The following is a 26,940-nucleotide window of genomic DNA, read 5'->3' as shown; positions in this document are numbered from 1 at the left end:
AAGAATGTCCATCTTGTAGGATCCTGACAGAGCACTTTGAATGAACACATAATCTATTCCGGATGGTGGGGATAATGGGGAGGGTGATTCTAGTAGGAAATGCTGTTACTAATAGCAAATCCCCATCTCAACTCCTAAAATAACTCCCTAAGAGCCAACATACCCACATAGTTGAGTGCCCACACTAAAATTCATAAGCTTTAAAAGGCATACTTCTTATACAAAATCTTTTTCCAAATACAACTCCTCAATTTAAGACAACAATCTCTGATTTTTCAACTTTCAAATCTTGAAACATTTCATATTCTAAAACATTCACGTTCTAAAATATTTCATTCCAACTGTCCCCTCTCTGGATATACTTCCACTTGACATTGATTTCATTTTGAGTAATTCACTTCTGCAGTACCCCCAAATCTCTACTTTACCATGTGTCCCTCATTTCCCTCCAAATCCTTCCAATTCTCTCACAAAAAAGCTGAAATCCTTTTGATATATTAACACCTACTCTTAAATTGTTCTATTAAAAGTCAAGGCATTTTGTGAAATATATTATTACGTGAAGTAAAATATAAGTTTTGTAAGTAACTTAAAAAGCTTTAAAAATTTTATTAGCTGTAAGAGATGGAAACTTTAATTTAACTTTTATATAAAATACAAACTTGACTTTTTCCTAAAATAGTTAAAAGCCCTCCTTTCTCATGCTTTTGAAAATTATATAAAGTTATAACAAGGTAATTTAGAAATAAATGTATATTTATAAATATAATAAATATTTTAAAAATATATACTTATAGCTGCTAAAATCAATGGTAGAAAAACCACAAAAAACACAAGAAATGCATTTTAAGCCCTGGCTGGCATAGCTCAGTGGATTGAGCGCAGGCCTGCGAACCAGACGATCCTGGTTCGATTCCCAGTCAGGGCACATGCCTGGGTTGCAGGCTGGTTCCTTGCAGGCTAACTACCAGCAGGGGATACACAAAAGGCAACCATACATTGATGTTTCTCTCACTCCCTCCTTCCCCTCTAAAGATAAATAAATAAATAAAATCTTAAAAAAAAAAAAAGAAATGCATTTTAAGAAGAGAACATAAAGAAATGTAACACATAAGAAATTACAAATGGATGGAATAAATCATCATTCCCGAGTTACCACGAGTAAATGTGAGCTTTATGGCTGCTTCCTAAGACGAAGGGAGGAGAGTCATGAAGTGTCTTCAAATGTGCACTCCTGGAATAACTAGGACTGATCTATCCCAGTAAATACAGATGATGGTAAGTGGGAAGGGAGTCCACATTTGAGTCTGACTATTCCAGGAATAATTTGGATTGTGGCTCAGAGTTTACTTCTTTTCCTTCACAAGTGAGAAATCAACTTAACACTTTAATGCATGTTAAAATGGGGGTGAGGGGAGCAGAAAGACTACATTATTAAGGTATATATACACACACATATATATATATATGAGAATGTATATGAGGATATACATATATATATGAGGATGTGTACATATACATGAGGTATATATACACACACATTACATATGCATTTTACAGGTCTTATGGAAAGGGCACTAAAGTAGAAATCAGGACTCTGTAATTAACTAAGGGAGCTGGAATGCACTATTAAAATTCTGCTGTGCACCATGTTATGTAACTTTGGTATCACAACCAACTCCTGAGACTGACAGTGAACATGAGCAAGTACTTGGGAAACTGAAAACCACCACATAAATGCACTGGGGTATTATTATGAAAGGCACTTTCTTCTTTCGGGCACCTAGTGAACCACTAAGCTGACATGCAGTATAGGAGTTAAAGGCTTCGGCTCCAGAATCAGATTCAAATCTCAGTGTAACTTACAGGAAAACTATAAGTTTAAATTTGAAGAGATGATAGTTATTAAATCCATCAGGTTTTAAGTTCATCAGCAGGTCAAGTATGAGGAGTATTTGAGAGAAAATTACCATGTTCATTAGCCAAATCAGATACACACTTAACTTACCCCTTGGCCAACTGCTACCCGCTCCAGTGCCTTTAGCAGAAAAAAAAGACAAAGACTGCTGATACACTACTCTTATCATATAAGACTTATAAACACACTGTATAAGGGCTTGTAAAAGTGACATTTAAAAAGATTAATTAAGTGATAACATGTATGCTTATACACTCAAAACTGTTAATATCATTAAGGAATGTTGACTGGCATACTTATATAATTCAAGGCCAATTTATAATGTATGTGTGGTATTCACAAACACACCCCAATTATATGCACTCCTCACACTGTAGAAAGCACTAGAAAACAAGAAAGAAATGAAATGATACATTCTTGGCTCACTTTTAGGGTAGCTAAAACAATCAGATAAATCCAAAGCTATTATTATGCATATGCAGAGACATTTTTATATACTACTTTTAACCTGTTTTATTGCAATTTTTAATAAATATATACTTTCATTAAATAAAAATACAGATTATAGGTGAAAATTTAGTTTAGAAAAGTATGTATGTTTTTGGTCTACATGGTCTGCAAATTCAACTCAAATTCATATAAAATCAAGTGTCAGGTAGAAGAGAAAATAATACACATTTTACACATTTTATATGTAGTTGATTTTACATTTGTATTTTCTTAACCCAATATATATAAGATATATATGAAAGATTTCAATATAGAATAGGGCCTTTTGAAACTTTCATTTTTTATTTTTTAATTTAAAAATTAATATTTTTATTCTTTTAATTTTTTTCAGAGCCTTCTGAAATTTTCATTTTTTAGAGACATACAGTTCCACACTCACACAGTTTTACAACTAAATTAGATTACAATATTTTAGCTGACATTTTAATTTTTTTAATTTTAAATATAAAGTACCCAAAACATAATGGATCTGCATATACTTCCTATTCAAATTTAAAATACCCATATTTGCTTCAGATCTGTTTTCATAAATAATGCTTTTTAGATGTAGCTGAATCATATATTTTTAAGACTGAAGGATAATTTACAAAATATCTTCTTAAGTACAATTTTTGCAGAAGCACAAGGTCACTGATGAGGTAAAGTAACCCAGTAGTCAGCAGTTGAGCAGGGACGTAAAACTTGCCCTTTGATTCACTTCTCAGACTTCATACCACGTAGATTCCATGGGAAGATGAGTTCGTTGTACAAAAATGTGCTTCACAGAAACTATTATAGAAAATATGCAGTTTTCCTACTGACTTGAAGGTTACGTTCACTGAACATGTAGTGCCAGAGTTTTATGACTACAGGAGATAGTTATACAATTTCTATATTAAAGAAATTAAGGCCAATCCAGGTTTATTATTGAAGAAAACAATGAGTTTTCATTTCTAGTACTTGTACTAATTTCAGGTAAAATTTTTTCTATAGCTTTTGCTGAAAGCTGAACTGAATAAAGAAACAAGAGAGTTTTTAATAATAAGTTATTTGATGTCAATAAAAATATCATATAACACACAAGGCTACTTTTGCTATGTTCTGCTGATGAGTTTATTTTAGAAATACAAATGATAAAATTTGGATTATATAACAAAAGATAATCATGTAGGTGATAAAGTTTCTTATAAACAGTAATATTTTGCTTGGCCAATGAATAAAGATAATTAAGAAAACATACCAAGTATTCAGGGCATATTAACCTAAAATATTTTGTAGTTTTGTTAGGCTTCAAGTATGCTGACAAATTTCATTAATCTAATTAAATTTTTTTATTTTTTATTTTTTATATTTTTTATTTTTCATTTTATTTAATTATTGTTCAAGTACAGTTTTCTGTCTTTTACTCCCATCCCAGCCCTCCCCACCTCCCTCCCATCTCCACGCCCTTTGTTTTTGTTTTTGTATCTTTTGTACTTGTTCCTGCAAACCCTTACCCTTTTCCCTCTTTTTTGGTTTTTTGAACATTTGTTTATAGCAAACATTCTTTTTTGTGGATGTAGTACATTCTCTTATCTCTTTGGGATATTAGTATTTTCTTTTGGACAGTGTTCATTACCTCCAAGTTGCTTTTATTTTCTATTTGTTTATTGGATCTTTAATCTTTAATGTTAGACTTTCTTAGACATCTAGTGATTCTTAGCTGTCTGTTGATAATTAAAATAGGAGCATCACAAACCTGATTAGAAGCACTGTGCTGAGGAGTGAGGAATATTAATTGTGGGCCTCACCATAAAGATCCTGTGTTATTGTGAAATCCTTGATGAAATATCTTTAGGGCTTTTCTCTTCGGACAGTCAGACTCCCTGTACTGCAAGACTACTTCAGTGTGTGCCAATGATGTAAGGTATAGGCCTGGGTGCAGACATTCTCGGCACTGAGTTGTTCCAAGAATGACCTGCCATTCTAACAAGATCTTGAACAATTATCATTTACATATATAATGAAAGAACAAGACAAATTCACAGAAAAATATTTTAAGAAGAATTATAAAAATGAATTATTTGAGCATAAATAGATTTCTTAGATAATTCTAAGATACATGACCTAGAACACTGGTACACTATTTTTTATATCACCATGTTACTAGCATAGATATAATGGCTCTATAATATTTACTTCCCTTGGTCTTGAACATTAAACACATGTTCTTAATTAACATTATTTAACCAACCATATTTTAAATTTCTGATGACAAAAAAACACACTGTTTAACTTGTATCTATCTGTTTTGTAAACCAATATAGCTCCCAAAACAGAGAAGACCATGGGATCAAATTTCTACATCTAAGGACTCTAGACAAATCAGACACAATAAAGGTTTTATTTAACTGAGTAGTTACTTCATAATCTGGGTAACTTAATAATATTTTTCCCATTCTATAAAAATCAGGAGGCCAAATGATCTGCTACAAACATAGTACAGAGCTGTGGATAAAACACTGAACACGTTCTCTGCTTAAGACTTGGTAGTTGGTACATTTTATATGACGATGGAAGTAACTGTATGTAAAAAACTAAGTATTATAATAAGGAATTACAGTATGATTATAAATTGTTACCACATTGCATGTGGAGTGGATAATATCAGAGGGAAAGTCCTTTTTTTCATAATTTGTAATGCACAAAAACATCAATGATGACACTCTACAAAGTCTGGCGTTCAATGCATGGTATTAGCCAAAAATAATACTTCTGCATCATCTGTATAAAGTTTCTTAGTCCAGAAAAAAATACAGTCATACCAAACATGCTGACATTCTGGCATTACGACCACAACACCACTTCTCTTCCTTTAAATAGTGGCACATTGGAAATCCCCACTTTTCTTGGGTACATTCTGCAGATGGGAAAAATATATAAATTATTTAAATAAAATTCTTACTCTTCCAGTTACAGTAAATAATCTATTGAGAAAGCAAATCAGTCACTGTGAGAACCAAACAGTAGCTCAATGAGGAAGTGGTAATGTTTAACAGTTCATTCTCTCGTTAATTGGAAGCATATTAATGTTATAGAAATAGTATTTTCTCAACAACAGCTGTTTGTGTTTAAACTCCAACAATTTGAAACCAATCAATTCATAAAAATTATTTCTCTAAGATTTAACAAATGTAATTTAAAATAGAAACATTTTTCACATTCAGTGTATAGCAGGTAAATAATGAGATTCTGGATATTTATTACCGACCTGACTTTTATGGTTCAAATAACAACAAAAATCAACATTCAGTGCCTAATCACACTGCCCAACTGAACGTATAGAGTTACATATATAACCTGCTGAGGTTTAAACTCCTTCCATATAACTATTAATTAGAGTTTTTGAAAAGGCAAACAAACTAATTTGTATTTTGAATTAAAGCTTGCATGGAAAAGAGGGGCTTAAATTTTATCAAACTGTGACAATTAAAAGAAAATGTGACAAATACAGTTTTTTATTAGGTTAAAAAGTAAAATAGAACTAAAAACTTGAAAATAAACAAAAAAAAACCTCTAAAAGGAAATAGTGAGGTAAATTCCACTAAGTAAACTTTTGTGCTGTAAGATCAGGTGCTATAAAATTTCTATTAAAATACAGAAACTTTAAATTTTATGGAGATCATAAGCTTATGAAAATGGTCTCTTTCAGGTATTAAGGATTTATAATAGATCCTACTAATAATCAGATGGAAGATCTCAACCTTCTCCCAGGAAAATTAATAATAGCAATGCTGCTATTTACACAGCATTTAACATTGTTAACACTATTCTAAGTGCTCTAAATGTGTTACCTAGTCCCCACAGAACTCAGTGAAGTAGGTGTATCATTATTCTGTGTTTCAGACAGGGAAACAGCCCAGGGAGATTAAGTAAATTGCTTGCCTAAGCTGAAAATCTAGCATATGGCACAGCTTGAGTTTAAATCCAGGCAGTCTAACTTCAGAGGACATGCTCTTAATCATCGAGTATATAAACAACCTTACTTAGAGCTGTCCCAGAGTCATGAAGCTCTTGAGGCTTATCCAGGTCCTGGGGACTCTGAACCACTTCTATTTCCAAGGTGACTTCAAACAATGGCTTGAGTTTTACTCAAGGCTTTATGGTTTAACTGAGACATGATTACTTCTAAATGAAAGGTCTACTATAAACAATTTAATTTTCTTCTTACAACTAAAGAGAAACACCTAGATCTTACTGTAAACATTTAGAGAGATGGGTTGTGCTATTTATTCAGAATGTTTAGGAATAGTGCTAACCAACAAAACAGTTCTCCCTCCTCTCCATCCACCCTCTCCTTGTTCCTTGTAATAACACAGCTGAATCTTTGGCGAGGTATTTCCTGGTTAGATTAAAGATGGCTGTTCTCAGACTCTCAAGCAGCCACTAGGACAGCTGCAACACTAAATTCTGCCAAACTGAATGTGGGCAGAAATGACGTGTGCAAATTCTGTCATATGCTCAGAGGGAAGGGGGACGCGATCTTTCCAGCACACTTTGCCGCCCCTTCCTTCATCTTTCCTCTGTCATGGTGGCANCTCAAGGCTTTATGGTTTAACTGAGACATGATTACTTCTAAATGAAAGGTCTACTATAAACAATTTAATTTTCTTCTTACAACTAAAGAGAAACACCTAGATCTTACTGTAAACATTTAGAGAGATGGGTTGTGCTATTTATTCAGAATGTTTAGGAATAGTGCTAACCAACAAAACAGAGTTCTCCCTCCTCTCCATCCACCCTCTCCTTGTTCCTTGTAATAACACAGCTGAATCTTTGGCGAGGTATTTCCTGGTTCAGATTAAAGATGGCTGTTCTCAGACTCTCAAGCAGCCACTAGGACAGCTGCAACACTAAGTTCTGCCAAACTGAATGTGGGCAGAAATGACGTGTGCAAATTCTGTCATATGCTCAGAGGGAAGGGGGACGCGATCTTTCCAGCACACTTTGCCACCCCTTCCTTCATCTTTCCTCTGTCATGGTGGCAAGCCAACTAGGACCATGTAAACAGCAGCAGCACAGGGTGCAGCAACAAAATAGAAGGTTTCTGGGTTCCTGGAAGACCTTCGGGTACAGAGCTCCCGTACCAGCTCTAATCCCTACCTCTGGATTGAAAGAGAAATACTCCTCTCTCACTGTTACTTTGAATCTGAACCATTTCACATTTAAATCTTTATCTTAATACAATGCTTCCCAAAGTTTTTATAGTTCGACACTCAGAATATGTACAAATTTGTATGTCAGCCTGGCATAAACATAATATGACGCTAGTGTTGAGGTAAAACCCAGGGGATGCAGGTAGTATCTCAGGGACACCCAGAAAACATCCGTGGTCCACTAGTTAAATAGTTCTGTCCTAACTACTACAGAAGTCTTCTGGTAGGATGAGATATCTGAGCAGCCACTTAAAATGAGGAAGCAAGCCATGTGATTAGGAGAAGATTTAAAGAAAGAAGAAAAAAAAACCCAAAGAAACAAACTAAACTTTCAACAGGATATAGTTAATCTCTAAAGACATAAAACCAGAGTATCTGACAATTTGAGATGATAATTAGCTAGCAATTTCCCAACTTGTAATATCCCAACCAAACACTTAAAAAACAAACTTGTGCCCTGGCTGGTGTAGCTCAGTGGATTGAGTGCGGGCGGGCGAACCAGAGTATCGCAGTTCGATTCCCAGTGAGGGCACATGCCTGGGTTGCAGGCCAGTTCCCAGCGGGGGACTCATGAGAGGCAACCATACATTGATACTTCTCTCCTTCCCTTCCCCTCTAAAGATAAATAAATAAAATATTTTTAAAAAATAAGAAAATTAAAAATCAGTAAATTAACTTTAAATTTTTATTTATTTTTATTTTTTCTTAAGGACAAGAATGGTGTCTATTACTTCCTTTGTCTAGTAAACTTAATTTTTTTAAAAGCCTATTTTTTATTCATTTGATAGTCAACTTTCTGGTAATAATTTCTATCAGCTTTGATTTTATACTAATTTATATTTGATGCATAAACTCTTTCTACTACTTTTCAAGTGGATATATTAAACTTTCTATTTTAGATTCAATTACTTTCTTGACTTCCTTTATTTATAAGCACAAAGAGAACTTTTTGAACACTGAATATATGCAACCTGTATGGGCTTCAAAAACCACTTTATATTAGTCATGAAAAATAATGAGGCGCAAATTAAAGCAAGGAGAAAATGTATTTAAAACTCTATTTCTAATTACTTCTAGGCAGCAGGAAGATGCTCTATGATGTAAGTAAAATCTGTGCCAACACTCTAGAAAACATACAACTGACTGGAGATCAGACACAGCTGCCTGTGTGAGGTAACTGTGCAGACTGCCAGGACATCTAGGAATCTGTAGTCCTCCCACACTAATTGGCAAGAAGTGTTCTGAGACATATGCCCAGCTGAACAGGGAGAAGTAACGTGGTATTGTGTCAAAAGCGCACAAACAGCTGAATCTACAATGCTAACCGGAGAGTCTATTCGTCCACTCTAAAATCACAATTAGTAGGATAAAGTAGTCAAAGTAGGATAACTCCTGAGAATATCTGATTGAGTTACCAAACCAACTCATGAAGTGTTAATATTGATAGTTAAGTAAATAACAACTTAAATATGCATTTACTATAAGTTATTACTATATAATTTTGCTTTTTAAAAGCTAAGCCTACAAAACTTTCGGAAAAACAACATTTACAGCCATTATTATATTGGCATACATTTAAAAGAATGATTTTCAAAAACTTTACCATTTAAATGCAGAATCACAACAGGAAAGCAGAGTATTTGTTTATGCAAACTCAATATAATAAAGAAAAAAGACACTAAACCTAAACCTAAATGTCATGATAAACAAAGGTGATGTTCATCTGAAATAAAAGGCATGTTTCAGAAGCTACATTCAAGTCACAGAATCGTATTAATCATAAGACACCTCCAAGATAATCTAATTTAACCCCTTTCTTTTTACTAATTGACAGATGACCTACAAAAATGACAAAAATTAACCGATTCAGCCACGGCTACAGTACTGCAGAGACAGAAGTCAAACCTGGGTTAAAGTATCTCTTCTGTCTGTGTTCGTAGACTCTCCTGGGCATTTACATGTCACTATCTCTACACTTCCAAAGGAACTTACACATAAGTTTCACACGGCCCTTACCACACTGTATTACAACTGTCTTTTGTTATCTCTCTTCCTATTGGGTTACAATTCTCTTTATATCATTTTATCCAGAAATCCCTGGTATCTAGCAAAGTGAGCAATTGGTGGGTACACAATTTCTTCAGTGTCTCTCAAATTTCAGCACATTCTATGTTGAATAAATGTTTGTTGATAGTCTCAATGCCAAAAGCTGTTGTTACTAAGTCAACTATTCTGTTCTCATAATTTTAGAGTCTTCATTTCAATTTCAGGTTGGTTTCAAACTAGTAGGAGCTGCTAAGGAGTTTCTAGGCCCCGATATCCAGATTCTGGATCAAATATACATGATTTATGTAAAAACTAAAAGCAAGTTCACTGAAAAGAATTTCAAATATAATCAATCATTTACAATGTGTTTGGTTTTAATGGTTTCTTTTATTCAAAGAATTATCTTGAAATACAATGACACAATTTATTGTTAATTTTTTACTTGCTCAGATTGTATGTGACAATTCTTAGGAAAAATTCAAGTAATAAAACAGGTGATGTACTAGATATTATAATATATATAACTGAAGAAAATATTCCCTTTTCTAACTCTGAAGTTTATGAATCTAAAAAATCCTGGTGATAGTCTGTTGAGAAATTGAAGTTCTTATGTGTAAAACTTGACTGAAAAAGAAACTAATTTAGAGAGACATAAACATTCTTTTGTATTTGTCAAAATAAGGCAACTCATTCTTTTAACAAAAATGTATTCAGCATCTGCTACATACTAGACACTGTCTGGGACATTTAACAGGTAAGGTGATTTACAGCTTAAGTGAGCATATTCACTTATAACAAACATAAATTTAGTTTAAACTATGGGTTAGTTATAGCCAGTGGTGAGACAAAGCTGGCTTACACGGGACCCACAGAAAGCTGACTATGTCATCTTTTCTCAGCTCAGTGTTCAGTGACATCAGGTTGGTAGCTTGAAACTGGCCAAACGAGGTGTATTTACATCATGGAACGCAGGAAGTGCTGATTAGGACTTTTATTCTGGGGCCAAGCCAACCATTAACCATTAACCATCACACCACTTGCTATAACCCATGAATGGGTCACAAAATCAATTCAGTGGATTGTGAACAATATTTTATAAAATTTAATAGAAAAAAATAAAAACATCAATAAACATTGTATGTTTTAAGAGCCAGTACCTTTCAAAGAACAAATATTAACAACAAAAAATTATGTACTTTTTGTAAAATTTCAGTACCAGTTTTATTTATCTGTTTATCAATATACACAATAGGTAGTGATGTGAAATGTTTTTCATAATGTAGATCTGAGTTTAAAAAATGTTAAACTACCATTATATTCAAAAGAACAAATACAATTTTCTTATAGAAACATATTTTATAACCTTGTGGTTGTTATTATATGTTTTGTGGTTAAAAATTACCTGCTTGGAAGAAAAAATTGTCACAGTTAACAGGTGAATATTTGGAAACTTTTGGTTTCTTCTCAAGGAATACCAATGAGAGGAATTATAATTTATGATCAAAAAGAAATCTGAGTGTGTGTAAATTTAAAATTAAATAAGACCTCTGTCTCACTAGAATAGTGTGAATTCATCGGTTTGCTCCAGTAGTCTCTGGCCTGTAAATCTTCTTCTACAACCTTCTGTTTCTTATCTTTGCTAAGAAGAGCACAGCCAACCAAGTACCCTAAGAATTCCCCAACTACTTATGTCAACATAATTATTTCATCTCAAGATGTCCCATCACATACCTCTGTTTTTTCTTTAGTTTTCACCAGTGTTGAATCAGTTTTTTCATAATTTATAATTTTATTTTGCTACTCCTTTATTGGGCACTTGCTACATATCACATAATACAGTGAATAATGGCCTCCAAAAAATGTCAAAAGTTGGAGCAAAGTTGCTCAAAGTCTATTGCAAGAGATAAATACTAAATTGGTCTTGATTAAATAGTGTGGTGCCAAAGCAAAAATAAAACAAAACAGAAACACAAACATATGAAGAAATCATTGCCTCTCTCCTTTTCCAGAGTGTTCTTACATTACTTTTCTCAACCTCCAAATTCAGGACATAAGAGACAGAAGACACAGAAGAAAGGAGAAAGAGGATGGACCAGTGAAAAGAAGAAAATGAATGTTATTAGTAAACTATTCAACAGTCAGTCGGTCATTCTTAACACCTGTCTATATTGCCTGTCTCACCACAGAGGCTAAAAAAGTCAAATACTCACTTTTCCAGGCTCCCTTGCAGCTAGAAGACATATAGTGAACCATATCTGGACAATGAGGCTTGAAACAATTCTGCTAAGAAATTGCTAGACATATTTTTTTTCTCCTTGACAAGAGAATGAATGAGGAGGAAGCCTCTCACACACTCCCACTTCTCAGGAAGACAGGATGCTGATGACTGCAGCAGCCACCTCACAGCCCTGAGAGCGACATCTGGATGTGAACCCAGTGTGCCGATGAACCAACCCTAGAACGGCTACCTTCTAACTATTGGTTACATGAGGAAATTAATGGCTTCACTGCTTATGCCACTGTTAGATGAACTTCCTATTACTTACAGTCAAACATATTAAAATTCAGATTCTGGTTTACATGCAAGGTATGGCTAACCACTATTTTTTCTTCCCAAGATGTGGCTCTTCAGAAATGCCTCCTACATCATAGGCAGAATTTAGCCTGAAACTCTCACAATCTCATTTCCCTCAAGGTCTGTGTGGCCCACACAAATAGAAAATCAATACAAAAAATAAGAAGTTAATTATACGGTACATATCATAAAAGTGAAAAAGGAAGATACTAAAGCAGGATACAGCTATTAAAATCATGCCAGTTTAATAAATTCTTAATCCCAGGGAACAAAAGAGCTGATACCTACATAAAAAGTTAGTTTACAGAATGTGGGGAATGCTACATTTCTTATAATGAGTACACATATTTGTTGCACCTTAACACAAAGTAGAGGCCTTTAAGGATAGGGCTGCCCCAAAGACAAAAGATGAGTACTTCCATATGCACTGGGACACTCGGACAGACACTTCACCCTTAACATATTCCAGAGAAAGAAGACAGTGCCAGGTCACTTCTTTCAACTTTAAACAAGTTACAGGGCACAAAAGTGAGGAGAGGGAGCAGAGAAAATTGTCTTAACCCAGTGTTAGTGAGGATCAGTTTACCAGTCCCAAGGCTGTCTCAGTCTCTGCCAAAGGCAAGGTCCCTACCCAGTTTCTAAACTCAAACTAATTAAGATGTTCATATTTAAGGAGCACTATTCTTAAAAACAGGTGAGGGCTGCCATTAGTCTTCTGTTCCGTGTTTGGCCTCTACTCTAATCCAGGAAAAGCTAGCGCTTGTGTATCCCTGTGGTACAGACTCTGCTATTCACAGTCTGCTTTGCTTTCGTCTCAGGTTTTGGTTTAGATTCCAGTCCTCTGATGAGACTAGAACCCGTTCCAAAACGCTAACACACTGGCTTGTAGCTCTGATATTTTAAAATTTAACAGACTCTCCACAGGAAGCTGAATGTTAAGAGTGGGACTCTACAGGCAAACTGGCTGGGCTGAAATGCTGATTCCTTCACTTACTAACTGTGATCCTCGGCAGGTTACTCAGTCTCTCTGTGATTCAGTTTCCTCATGTGAACATGGACAAATTAAAAACTTTACTACTTTACAGGGGTATTGATGAGAAATAAAGGAGTTAATTCAGGTAACATGTTTGGAATAGTGCTTCATTCATAGTAAGTGTTCATTACAAGATTAACATTTATTAACTGACACAGGTAGCTTGTGCCTGACCAGAAACTGCTTTTGCATGTGCTCAACATTTCCACTACGACCCTTTGAAAGTAGATGCCAGCTCGTATCTGACCAGAGTTTACCTTTTCAAGACCAATGTAAGTAACTGGCTACCTTCTTTGGAGCAGACACTTCTGTTAGGTTAGTTCTCCTTGCCTTGGCCCCAAGATTTCTGGTTCACTTTCCTTTCTCCACTGTTCCACTGTTAGAGTCCCCGTGACTCTCATGATTGAGAATCACAGGTTCTGACACATCTGTTTTCTTGGTTATGTTACTGTTCTGCCCCAAAGTTCTCATTCCCATGTACTTTTCATATGAGGGCTGTATGGATTGACTCCTGCCCTCATTTTCCATCTTAGGCTGCGTTTCTGTACCTCAAATGAATTAGGTTACTACCTAACTAGAATAGTCATCCATCTTTGAGTGACCTGCTACTACTTAATTCACCATGTTCCTTATACTTAAAATGCTCCTCTCCACATTTTTGCCTATCTAAATCCTATCCCACAAAGCTCAATTTGAAAGCTACTACCCTTCATTAAAGCTTTTCTTGATCTCCTAACACACAGGTGCCAAACACAAGGCCCACAGGCCGATTCCTGCCCTGCACCTTGTCTTATCTGGCCAACACCTTGTTTCTACATGGTGGCAGCACTGAGCTCCTTGCCCCTAGTTAGGGAGCAGTCACATTTATACAGTCCTAAAAATTACATTCAGCCCTTTGAACGTGACTGAGAGGCTGATGTGGCACCTGGCGAAAATGACTTTGACACCCCTGTAACAGGAAATAAACTTTACCTTCTAGTTGAAATGGCTCTTTTACCACTTATCATGCTTTCTTTTTTCCTTATCTCTAAGAAATCACTTACAAATCACATATATTCATATATAACTTATAAATCATATACAGTCATATAATTTATAAATCATACATATTCATATAGAATTTATAAGTCATATATAATTTGTTATTGATGGTTGTTGCTATTATCGTAGGCCTGTTGTATAATATATTCATTGTGCATAAATACAGTTACAGTTCTAAAGTAAAAGTTTCACAGAAAGGAGAAGCATTCAGGACAAGACCTCAGATCCACCTGTACTAGACAGGATGTCACAAAGGATCTCAGAACATCGGTCCATAAATCAGACAGAAGTTTACTTCCCTCTTGTCCAGAGGAAGGCAGACAGCATGGAGCATGTTATCCAGACCCAGGAGGGTAGGGCTGTTATGCCAACCTTAAGAGTTGACTACCAACTTTGGTGCCAAGGTTACTGCTATTTCTCAGTGAAAAGGAAAGGTGAAAAATGGGGAGCAAGCAGCTTCCTTTTAAATAAGCTGCATACATTATTTTGACTTACATAGGTGATAGGTAATCCAGCTGTGTGTGGTAAGTGATATTTGATCTGCTAAAACTAAGGGGAGTTATATTATTAAAAGAAAAGAAGCAGACAATAGACACAATTACTTTCTGTTACATATATATGCTGTTACATTCTTCACACCCCCCTTTCCAGTGCCTTATTCATATATTAATATCACACACACACATATGCACACAGTCAGAGAATACTAACTGCCAACCAATATTCAGTTTCTCCTTTGTCCCTCACAGAACTTAGTTTCATTAGAAGCTATAATGTTCTCTTTAAAGGACACTGTCTCAGATGAGAGCAGCTCTTCCATCTTCATATTTCTTTACATTTAGATTGCAGTGGCTGGAACAGTAACAGTTATTATGTAACCACAAATGAAAGGGCCAAAAAACTGCAAAGACCTTGGCCATCACACTCTGAAACCTTATGAACCAGTGTCAGCTACTAATGTACCTTATAGATTTTTCTGGAAAAGAGAGAAAATAAATCCTACATGGTTAGGCTACAATAATTCCATCTCCATGCATTTAGAAATCTGTATCTATAAAACTTACCCCAAATATGATTGCCCATACATAAAGCAATTAAAAATATTAAACATGTTGGCACTTTGCCTGGACACTTGGCCCTTCCTTAGTGTTTCCTTTCATGTCTGTTGCACAGTCACCTATTCAGTGCCCCCCTACCAAATAAAAACCCCCAAACAAAAAACTGATAATTCTTGGTAATTCCTTCTCCTTTATCTTCCACTCCTCTAAGAAATATTAAGAGTTTCTGCAATGCTTCTAATTTACCCTATTTCTACTACTGCTATCCTAACTCAGTCTTAACCTTTGTGGTCTCAACTTATGAGATTATGTCCTATGAGTCCTATCAGACCCCTTCTGTGTGCCTAAGTACAGGTTTTATCATCCGTATCCTACCCCTTGGAGAGCTATAAAAACACGGCTCATATTTGGCATGGTGCACAAATGCCCCTCGTAGCTTCAGGGTTTCCATCACCTTTGTGGGCTCCTGCATTCTTTTATGTATTGTTTTAATAAGTACCATGAATCTTTCCACTATTTCAATGCTTTTAAGAAAGAAAAGTTATTGATATTAGGTGTTTTTGTTGAAGTGAAATCAGACATGATGTATACATACATAAGATATACACATACGCCTGTATATATATTACAGTACATATAGTACACACAGTACATACATGCAGGGTGGGGAAAAGTTGGTTTACAGTTGTGAGTACATGTAACAATTTATTCTCATGTTATTTATTAATTATTGTAGTACCATATGAACAACTTTAAACTTACTTTTGTCTGACCTTTTATATTTAGTTTTGACCTTATACATTTGTTAGATTTTAATCTGCAAAAATTCCAAGGGCCTGAATTTGGGAGTATCCCCCGCAGGATTTGAGTTTGCTTCCACATGGAGCTGAATGAAGGCTGCTTTAACTCACTCAGGAACGGGACTTAGCACAGACTTTTCACAGCTCCCTCACCATGCAAACGCCCACTGTTAGTCCCCAAATTCCAGTGGGATTGTCTGCAGCCTTATGGCTCGCAGTTCTGTGCTCTGGTTTCAACTCCTCATCTCCCCTCTTCCCCTTTTAACTCTTCGGCTTTGATTTTTCTTGATCCAGAGAGAATCTCCCTCTCCCTTTAATTTGTGGACTCACCAATGCTTAAAAAATACATGTTCTAATTCAGCCAGGATCTAGCTGAACTGTAGGAGGAGGGTTCCTCAGGGGGAAAAAAATCACATCTCCCAAAGTGTTGAAAATGGAAGTCAAATACATGCTTTTTTGAAAAGCGATATCATGCTTTATTCCTCCATATCCTCCAAACTTCTGGCATTATAAGCCCATAGAGGACAGAAAGATTTAATGAAATATATATGATATAGGAAATACTGTCAAGTGTTTACTAAAAAGCAGCAATTGCACTGTTGCAATGATACAAACAGCATTTCTTAGTTAACTCCTATTAACTAAGAAATAACTCATATCTTTCTATATGATACAATATATGAGTTAATGATAATATTAACTACCTAATGTTGCCTTAAGGCTTTTTAATACAACATACCACATGTCTGAAAGATTTCAAAATACAAGAAAAGCTTATTTTTAAATAGTATCTTATATTTTCAAATAATATGCTCAACATATCAACCTTCAAACACCTTTCCAGGTGAAGTGCCTCTAAATTTAAAGCCATGAAACCAACTCCTGACCCTCGAAGACAACAAACACGGCTACAGAAGTATCTAGCCTCCCCTCAACATTCCCACTGGTGACAGAAATTGAGGTACAATCTACAGTAGGACACACATGTGCTCTCGACAGATTTGCTTGGTACATTTTTGGCAGGACCAGACTGAAAGGTGCCATTAAAAGATGGCACGGTGCATGCCATGCACCATGGCAGGGCTTCCCTCATTAAAAAAAAAAAAAAAGTAAACGGAGGGGTCTTTGGGAGAATTGCCTTAATGCCCAGTAACACATTAAGCTGGAATGAACAATGAACATGAAGACAGGCTAAAGGCTTTCAAGGATTACACCATTCACATCGACTCTGATTATCTGCAGCATTTTGGAGGGCACTAGTAATACAAGAAAACTCCCTGGCACTGGGCTGAGAAGAGGTAGGGTAAGACCAAGCACAATCTCTTTCATGACAAGGGTTGCTCCCAGAAGGGGCTCCTATTCAGGTCAAGGAAGAAGCTCTGTGGTACCATCTGATGGGACTCTACAGGGCCCCGCTTTCCCCTACTTCTCTTGCACTCCTAAGCCTCTGAAATGATCAGATAAACTTAAAGGAAAAGTAGAATCACCTTTCATCCCTCAGACTGGACCTAAAGGACTCAGAGCACTGACACCAATTTCTGACGGAACACACAGGAGACTGAACACACACACACAGAGGACTAAGAGCAGAGGCAGAGAAAAAAGTGACATTCTTGTCTTCTGTTCAGTTTTAAGAACAACAAAACAAAACAGAAATTCCAGGAAATCACCTAGGAGACATGCTCCTTACGTCTCATTGTTAAGAATTGTGTCTCATACCCATTAACTATGTAAATGAAATTACCATAATTAATTTAGATTCTGATTCACCTACATCTGAGGTTACAGGGGGACTCCAGTTTCCCAATAAGTGGTGCTTAAACAAAATTATAGTTCAGTCACTTAGAAGTGATGCGTAGACCTCAATAGGTAACCAGTCGTGTTTCCTATAGCATGTTTCTACCTTTCTGGGAAAAACCAACAAAAAAATTCTCTCTCCAACTTTTACGGGAAGAAATAATAAAAATATTGAAAAGTTAATTATAATGATAATCAATATTAGGGCAAAATAATAAAACATGTCAAGCTTGGAAAAAAATTTTTTCTATAAAGCACTGCAGTAAAACTGTTTTTGGTATTTTGTGTTCTCCTAGGAACTACTGGCTCATATATAAATATTTAAAAGTAGTTTTAAAACATATGGTATAACTTTGGTATTCACAGTGGCTCAGAGAGCTTTGAGGTGCTTTTGAAAATTGATGTTCATGAAAGACCATCTCTATGGTCTACCACAGTGTGCTGAGTAAACATATTCCTGTAAACGCATAACGTTTACACAGTCCGTATGATCATAAAACGTTGCAGTGTACATACCAGACTTTTCTAGCATATTATTTTGGATTATTAGCAACTCAAATTTACATCCCAAAGGGCAACACTGTTCCAAATCAAACTCAAAAATAGATGTGCAAACAAAGTGAGGGTGAGGGGCAGGTGTGTAAGATGTGAAGAGACAGACACATGACATACGTGATCATTCCGAGATATAACTCCGTGGCACCTAGTACTGAGTACATGGCAGGAAATGTGTTACCCCTGTGCATGCAAACACCTGCCTCGTAAGTTAGTTAAGTGTAATGATAAAAGTGAGTAGTGGTGATTTCTATTTTAGTAAGGGATGTATAGTATATGGGGATGGGCAATAGTACGTTTATAGTTGTTTGTATGTGAAGATTTATTCTTGTGTTATTATTGTATTGTTTTCCATATGAACAACTGTAAACCTACTTTTGTCCACCCCCATGTGTTGTATATACAAAACTAGGCCGCATCCATAGTCCATCCATCATCCATCCAAATGGTCAGGGTAAACACTACAGAAAAACTCGGCCACCATCCCCCTATATACACACTTCTGCTCATCAGTACAGTGAAGCTAGCAAAATGCTAGTGATACTCTTACTTATCTTGGGTATCACTTGCTGTTCTAGATTTTCTTCCTCCTTGATTTGTCTAATTTCTATCTCTTAATTTCACTGTGCATTTACAACCTGGTTTCCAGCCCTCAATGTTTGGTTTCCCCAGGTTTTCACTCTGAGCTCTATACTTCAAAGACTTTTGGGGGGGTGGGGTTGTTTATTCTAGCCCTGGACTTTGAGTACACCCACCTAGGTCCTTTTGGGTTCAGACCTTGGCTTAGATCCACAAACTAGTATATAAGTAGAGTCCACCTAAGTCTCTGCATGGGAGGAGTTGAAATGACTATAAATAATCTTGAATATCTTTCTATAAAACATCTAGAATTCTGTAAGTCTTCTTATGGAACCATAATAAATGCCTTGTTGTTAGCCATGCTCTTCATAAGAATTACCCAGAGAGTTTCCTAAAAATTCTTATATTGAAAATATTATGTACTTGAGAAGGTCAGAAGCAGGTCCTACATACTGAAAGTAGTATCTTTGATTCAGCTAGGCAACCAGAGTTGAGAAACACTGTTGAGAAAATTGCAAGGGATAGTTCCTATCTCCTCTCTTTCAGGATAGCCAAGTAAAGGCAAGGAAAATGGAGACAGGGATACGGGAAAGAGAAAAGTGAGTAAGTTTTCTCCCCTTACCTGTTTCTACCTTCCCTACCTGTTTTTTGAGATGAAACAATGTGGCAGACCAAAGCAAGGCAAAACTGCAGCATAAACAGAGATTGCTTTTGTTATTCCTATGACCTATTTTTCTACATGTTTTTCTCGTATTTTTTGGTTTCCCAACTCTTTTCTCGCCCTCCAAAATATCTGAAGGTACTCATGTTTCATATATCTACACCTAGTTCATCATATCATCAGTCCTGTTTCTTTCCTCTTATTCTTTGTCTTCCTCCCAACTTCCTGTTCATTTCAGGTATGTATGAGGAAAGCAAGTCACATTTGGATAATAACTTTTGCCACTTAAGCCTAGTATTATTTTTCTGGATAATCTCAATGATTCTCATTGGTTAAGATAGTTTTAACAGGACAGCCTTTGCATGAACTGACTAGGCCTACAAGAAGGAAAAATGAGTGTTTGTAGCTGCCAGGCACTGCTATAACACCTCCTTCCAACACTTTTCTTATCTGAATCCTGGGACCAAAAATGTCCTGTCAACTCAGTGAACAACGGCAACCTCCACCCTAGAGAAGGGGAACTGCCTGTACCCAGGCTGGAGCCGAGACTGATACTTGAGAATCTGTTGACTGAGAGCCTTCCATTTCAAGTGTAAAAATTTGGAGTAATTTTGTTCAACTACTTTTTCCCAGAAGACTCAAAGAGAAATAGTGGCTATGGAGGGCAAAAAGAAGGAAACTTGACTTTGAACACTTATCACCCCCCACCTTTGTTTATTCTGTCTGTAATAATACCCTTCCTACTTTGTTAACTTCTACTGATCTCCCAAGACAGCATATAAGAATACAGTGGGTGTGTATGTATTTTTTTCTGGAAAGATACACAAGAAACCAAAAATATGGGTCTGAGAACTTACCTTTTACTTTCTTTTTTAAAATCTTTATTATTTGAATCTTCTATTCTAAGTGATGTCTTACAAATGAAAAATGCTCCAACCTTACTAACAGGGATTATCTGATTCCTGGGATTAAGGGCTATCTTTACATTTCTTGAGGGTGAAGATGAGATATCACACATTTTTATATCACCCTGCTTATTTCACCCTGTATAGTTCACACAGTGTGGGACATAGTGCACATTCAATGAATGTTTGTTGAACTGAACTGAACTTTACTTTTCATCTGCTTCAGTTTTTTCTTCCCCAAATTACTGACTTTCTATGAGCCCCTCCCCCACCTCCCTTTATTGTACATAACATGCCAAGCACAGTGCCTTACTATCTTCTACCAGTATGAAATGCAGCTGTCAAGGCAGCAACAGTGATTTTTTTAAATTCCTAGTCATTTGTTCAAGAGACAGTATTTGCCCCACAGTAGAAACGCTGACATTAAGTCTGAGACCTGATGACAGTGCAATGGCTGCAAGGACCCAGCAGGACCACGGATGAGAGTCTTAAGAAGGTACTGTCTAAGACAAGAGGCCTTTGGGAAGGAGAAGTCATCTTTAGGAACATGATGATAAAGAGGAAAGAAGGAAGCAGGCAGCTGAAGGTAAATATCTTATACTGAAGGACAATACTTCTGAACTGAAAGACACACCACATACAACTGTCTACACCTACTGCTAATAGAGCCAATTATTAAAAAAGAGAAAAACCATTTCATTGCACCCACAGAAGAGAAAGCTCTTGAACTAAGAATCATACCTCCCCTACACAGACTCTTATGCTATTGTTGGTCCAGGAGAACACTACAGGCTTTATGTATTAAAAGCTGTAAGACTGTGATCATATTAAAGGTTTTCATTCTTTTAGAACAGATTCACAAAAAGACTGTAATATAGTGTAATATATAAACACGTACTTTAGTATAAATGCTTTTTTCTATTTTTAAGTTCGCTATTTTCTCCAAATTTTTATCTTGAGAATTTTTGTACTCTGAACACAGTTATAAATAATGGCAAAAATATATATATATTCTCCATCTCCCAATTAAACTATCATTAACATTTTGCCAATTTTCTTTCTCTCACTCTGTATATCTCTATACATACAAAATTTTTCTTTCGTGCATCTTTTCTAAAGAATACTTTTAAAACCCTGACATAAAAAAACATCAAATTCAATGGACTATTTTTAATAAAAACCTTTGTCAGTTCTAATAATGACCTATGATTCACCCAAACTTCAGTAGAATTATATAATCATAATATTTACCTCATATAAAACTATTTATAAAAATATAAATTTCATTCATCTGAATTTTTAAAACGAGAAAAGAACATACAATACCATTCACCTGCACACAATTTCCTGGCTCAAAAAAAATCTCTAGCAAGGGACAATAGACGTTGATAAAGACATCATTAAACTAATAGAAAAAAAGAACCACTAATATTAAATAGACTAAATAACCATCTAATGTGAACCAGCAGTTTTGAAACCATATCTGATTAAGAGATATAACATATAAAAGGAGCTGCTCTGGGTAAAGGCATGTGGGGCGGTTTAAATCCTCCCATGTATTTGTTCTGCAGGCACCACCTCAGTCCAGGGAGCACAGTTTGGATGCCATCACTTTAACGCAATCGCACAGGTATGCACCTTTGTAAAATCACAGTATGTGCACTCTTCAAAATATAGCAGGAAGTGTTATTTGAGAAATACCAATATTCCTTATAAAATGGAAAAGGTTTTGAAACTAAAAGCAAACCTTACAACTCGATATTCATAACAAAATAAGTTTTGCTATTTTAATAAATGCATATCTCACAAGTATTTTTAAACAGAAGTTCTCTAAAAGATAAACCACACAAAATTTTCAAAAATTTGCAGTTTTCAGCATTCACTAAAATCATTTAATGACCAAAGAAACTACAATAAAATGCATAAGGTGATAATGCATCAAATTTCAACTGATATAATATTAAAATTGTAAGAATATCAGATATTATTTTAAATGTTAATTCTAAATGACAATAATGTCAACAAAAGACAGAGATAGAAAGTAGACATTATGCTGAAATAAGTGAAATTTGAGATAAGGTGAACTTTGTACCTTTATGTGGGTTTTCAAATTCTTCAGATAACAGGTGGTAGCAACAGCCCACACTGCAAACCCCCTTGATTTCAGAATTGGAAGTAAATATTCGCAGAGTGTTTGGAGCAAGATCACCACAAGTATGGAGGCCTGCCACCAAGCAGTCCTTTACAAATGAGAAGAAACAAAAGTATCTGCAATTAAAAAGAGGGCTAAAAAGACACTTCAGGTAAAGGCTGTAAATGCTCATTAAAATATGAGGAGCTTTTAAAAATGACCAAATTCTACCTAGAAAATACTATGTTTTTTTTTATTTTCATAATGAATAACCATTCCTTTTATAAAGAAAATGACTGTGATCATTTCTCACAATTGACATCCCTTTGAGTTAATTTTTCTACTGTTTTTGGCTACTCACCCATTTGAATTTTCTGTTTTCTGTTTTATAACTAATATTTGCTTAACAATTAGCCAAAGTAAGACTGGAAGAATCAAAGGTAGCATCATTATTATGACAAACTCATGCCTTGACTCACTTACACCTCACTAGTCAATTTTTAAAATTTACTTCCTCACAAATTGCCCATCAAAACTTATTTAAAAATCCATGATAAAAACAAGTAAGTGGTACCAAATTAACATTTCTACTCCAACACCAAAAAAGTTACTTAGGTCATTCCTTGCATCAAATATCAATTTTAAATTCAATGTAAAAATTTTTGTTTCAAATTTTGTAACATCAACTTTATGTAAACATTCTCCTACAAACTATTTCAAATCCTAATTTTAATGGACACACATACTGAATGGGTACAGCTGCACATACGCACGGAATCTTATTCAATATACCAAGTTTGTTTTAATTCCTCAGTGCCTTAATTTCCTCATCTGTAAAATGAGGACAATAATGGCACAAGCACTTCCCACTGACACTTTATCATGAAGTTAAAATGTACACTTACTACATGACCTACAAACCCTACTCCAGGCTAATTCTCCGAGAAATAAAAACATGTCCACACAATTTTTAAAAAAAGGGCTGAGGACCCGAACAGATAATTCTCCTAAGATAACACACAAATGGACAACAGATATATGAAAAGATGCTTAACTTCACTAGATACTTGGAAATTGCAAATCAAAATTACAATGACATACCACCCCACACCTGTTAGAATTGCTATTGTCCACAAGACAAGTAATAACAAGTGTTAGAGAAATTGTGGAGAAAAAGAAGCCCTTATTCACAGTTCATGGGAATGTAAACTGGTACAACCACTATGAAAAACAGTGGAGGCTTTTCAAAAATTAAGACGAGAGTTACCATATTACCCAGTAGCCTCTCTTCCAGATATCTACCCGAAAAACTTGAAAACATTTTTTCAAGTTTATTTTATTTATTTATTTATTTTTAGGGAGAGGGGAAGGGAAGGAGAAAGAGAGGAAGAGAAACATCAATATGTGGTTGCCTCTCATGTGTCCTCTACTAGGGACCTGCCCCGCAACCCAGGCACGTGCCCTGACTGGGAATTGAACCGGCAGTCCTTTGCTTCACAGGCCCATGCTCAATCCACTGAGCTACTCCAGCCAGGGCAGAACTTGAAGACATTTATTTGCAAAGATATATGCACTCCTATGTTCATTGTACCATTATTCACAGTGGCCAAGACATGGCAACAACTAACATGTCCTTCAATAGATGACTGGAAAAAGGAGATGTTCTATATATATATAACATCATATATATATATATATGCACATATACACACATACATATACACATGCACACAATGGAATACTACAAGTCATAAGATGAAGTACTACCATTATTGACAACACAGATAGATCTTGAGAGTAAAATACTAAGCNTTTGCAAAGATATATGCACTCCTATGTTCATTGTACCATTATTCACAGTGGCCAAGACATGGCAACAACTAACATGTCCTTCAATAGATGACTGGAAAAAGGAGATGTTCTATATATATATAACATCATATATATATATATATGCACATATACACACATACATATACACATGCACACAATGGAATACTACAAGTCATAAGAAAAGATGAAGTACTACCATTACTGACAACACAGATAGATCTTGAGAGTAAAATGCTAAGCAAAATAAGTCAGACAAAAAAAGTCAAGAATCATATGATTTTACTTCCATGTGGAATATAAAACTGAAAGCAACAAATAAAAAAAACAATAAAACAAACAAAAACTCATAGACACAGAAAACAGTATGGTGGTTACCAGAGGAAAGGGAGTCAGTAGGTAGTAAAGGTGAAGGGGGTCAAAAATACGGTGACAAAAACTATCTGACTTTGGTTGGTAGGCATATAATGCAATATACAGATGATGTGTTATAGAACTCTATACTTGAAACCTATATAATCTTATTGACCAATGTCACTTCAATACATTTAATTTTTAAAAAAAGAGTTTCAGAAAATTTAATAACTAGAATATTACAAATTCAAAGGCTACCTTGTTTTTTAGGACAACGTGATAGGCCAAATTATTTATAGAGGTTCCCCTACAATACTGTTTTAATATACAATGTTGCCTTTGATTAAGATATATTCCCTTTCCATTACATAATTTGATACACTTGTAGTTTAGAAAAAACTGAACTTCTTTATGAATATTTAGAGGCTACTCTTGCTCCAAAAATTGCATATTTGGTTATCAAAGCGAACATTAAAAATAACATTGCCCTAGATATCTCTTTACTCTGCATACAAATGAAAATGTACGACTTTTCTTGGATTGGAATTTTAACAGTCCCTAAATCACATGATGAAAACTTAGCTCACTAGCTTCTGCGCGAGGACTTCTGTTTGACTTAGGAGGCTTGAAATCAGTGGAAGGCACTGTATTCTGGCAAACTATAATTGTCAGATTTTGTAGTCTTATCAGATTTTGCAAGCTGTGAGAATTATAAAAGTCTACATATAACATATTTTCTTAGTCCTTTAGATTAATGTAACCAAATAAGATATGTAGGTTAAATAAGCTACTATTAACATTTAAATCTATGTCTTAGAGCAGTTTAACAAATCAACTTAAGGAATTCAAAAGTGAAGTCACCTCCAGATCTTTAATAATATCATGTAGTTCTGAATCAGCAGTGATAAAAGATGTTAAAGGTGAATATATATATGTTTCATTTGACTTTGATATTATTTTTCTTCTCTCTTTATTTGTTTCAGACATTTTTCTCTTGGGTATTTGGGATGAAGAAGTAGGTTCTATGGCATTAATAGGCAAAAGGTCTATAAGAGAAAAGGCATTTTCAGAACACAAATTTTCTTCTCCATGTGAATAAACATGTAGGTTTTCTATTTGTTTTCTGATGTTAGAAATTACAGAGCATGAAAAATCTGGCAGAAACTCTGATGCAGACATCATATCTTGATTGGCAGGACTGTTGTTACATACTCCCTCAATGCTGCCTTTATTTTTAATCTGATCTTGCATTTTCTTCTTCTTTGCCATTTTTAATGCCAGTTCATCGACATCTAATTTTGACCGAGTATGATAGATGCTCCAGTGTTTCTTCAACTTCCTGTTTCTCTCCTGAGCTCCATGAGTATTAGTACTTGAAGAATCGATGCCATAAACTTTTAAGCCATACTTCAAGGATAAATAGGAGCTTAAGTAGCCTTTTCCAGAACCCAGGTCAATTATCTAAAGAAGAACAGAATGAATTAAAGGGTTTTAGTCAATAATAAAAAGCATTCTTGATGTATTTTTAAAAAGCAAGTAAACAAAAACTGTATAGTTTATACAAACCTGTTTCGTTTTATATTTTAATTTTTGATTCCTATCAAGAGCCAACTACTCTTAATAATTTCCATTTAACTTTTAAAACGAGGTTTTAAACAGTATAATCAATGTAAAAAGTCAAGGAAAAGATGTGAAAGTCACAAATATTGAAAATAAAAATCATTCTTCACAGGTAACATAACTGTGTCTCAGAAAATCCTGAGGAATATACCAGAAAAGCTAATACAACAAGTGAATTTAGCAATGTCTCAGAATACAAGATCATTAGAAATTAATAATGAACCATCAGAACATATATAAAACAGTGGCAAAGGACAATTAGAAAATAAAATTTTAAACCAACTGAATTAAAATAGTGCAAGAATAGCATATCTAGGAATATATGTAACAATGGTTGTGTAAATCTCTATACA

General features: G+C 35.1%; 1 protein-coding gene across 1 annotated transcript in view; it reads right to left on the bottom strand.

The window, feature by feature from the left end:
* Positions 1–26,940, bottom strand: part of METTL25 (methyltransferase like 25) — an 86,681-nt gene that overhangs the window by 30,425 nt on the left and 29,316 nt on the right. Inside the window, exons 5-8 of the mRNA XM_037035391.1 lie at positions 25,829–26,428; positions 22,745–22,892; positions 5,212–5,306; positions 2,009–2,038 (exon numbers count right to left, since the gene is read on the bottom strand). Of these exons, the coding sequence (XP_036891286.1) occupies positions 2,009–2,038; positions 5,212–5,306; positions 22,745–22,892; positions 25,829–26,428 (873 nt within the window). The remainder of the gene's footprint in view (positions 1–2,008; positions 2,039–5,211; positions 5,307–22,744; positions 22,893–25,828; positions 26,429–26,940) is intronic.

Source organism: Sturnira hondurensis, unplaced genomic scaffold (genome assembly GCF_014824575.4).
Source record: "Sturnira hondurensis isolate 20B ecotype Veracruz unplaced genomic scaffold, ASM1482457v3 Scaffold0022305, whole genome shotgun sequence".
Lineage (NCBI taxonomy): Eukaryota > Metazoa > Chordata > Mammalia > Chiroptera > Phyllostomidae > Sturnira > Sturnira hondurensis.
This window is presented reverse-complemented; position numbering and strand designations above follow the sequence as displayed.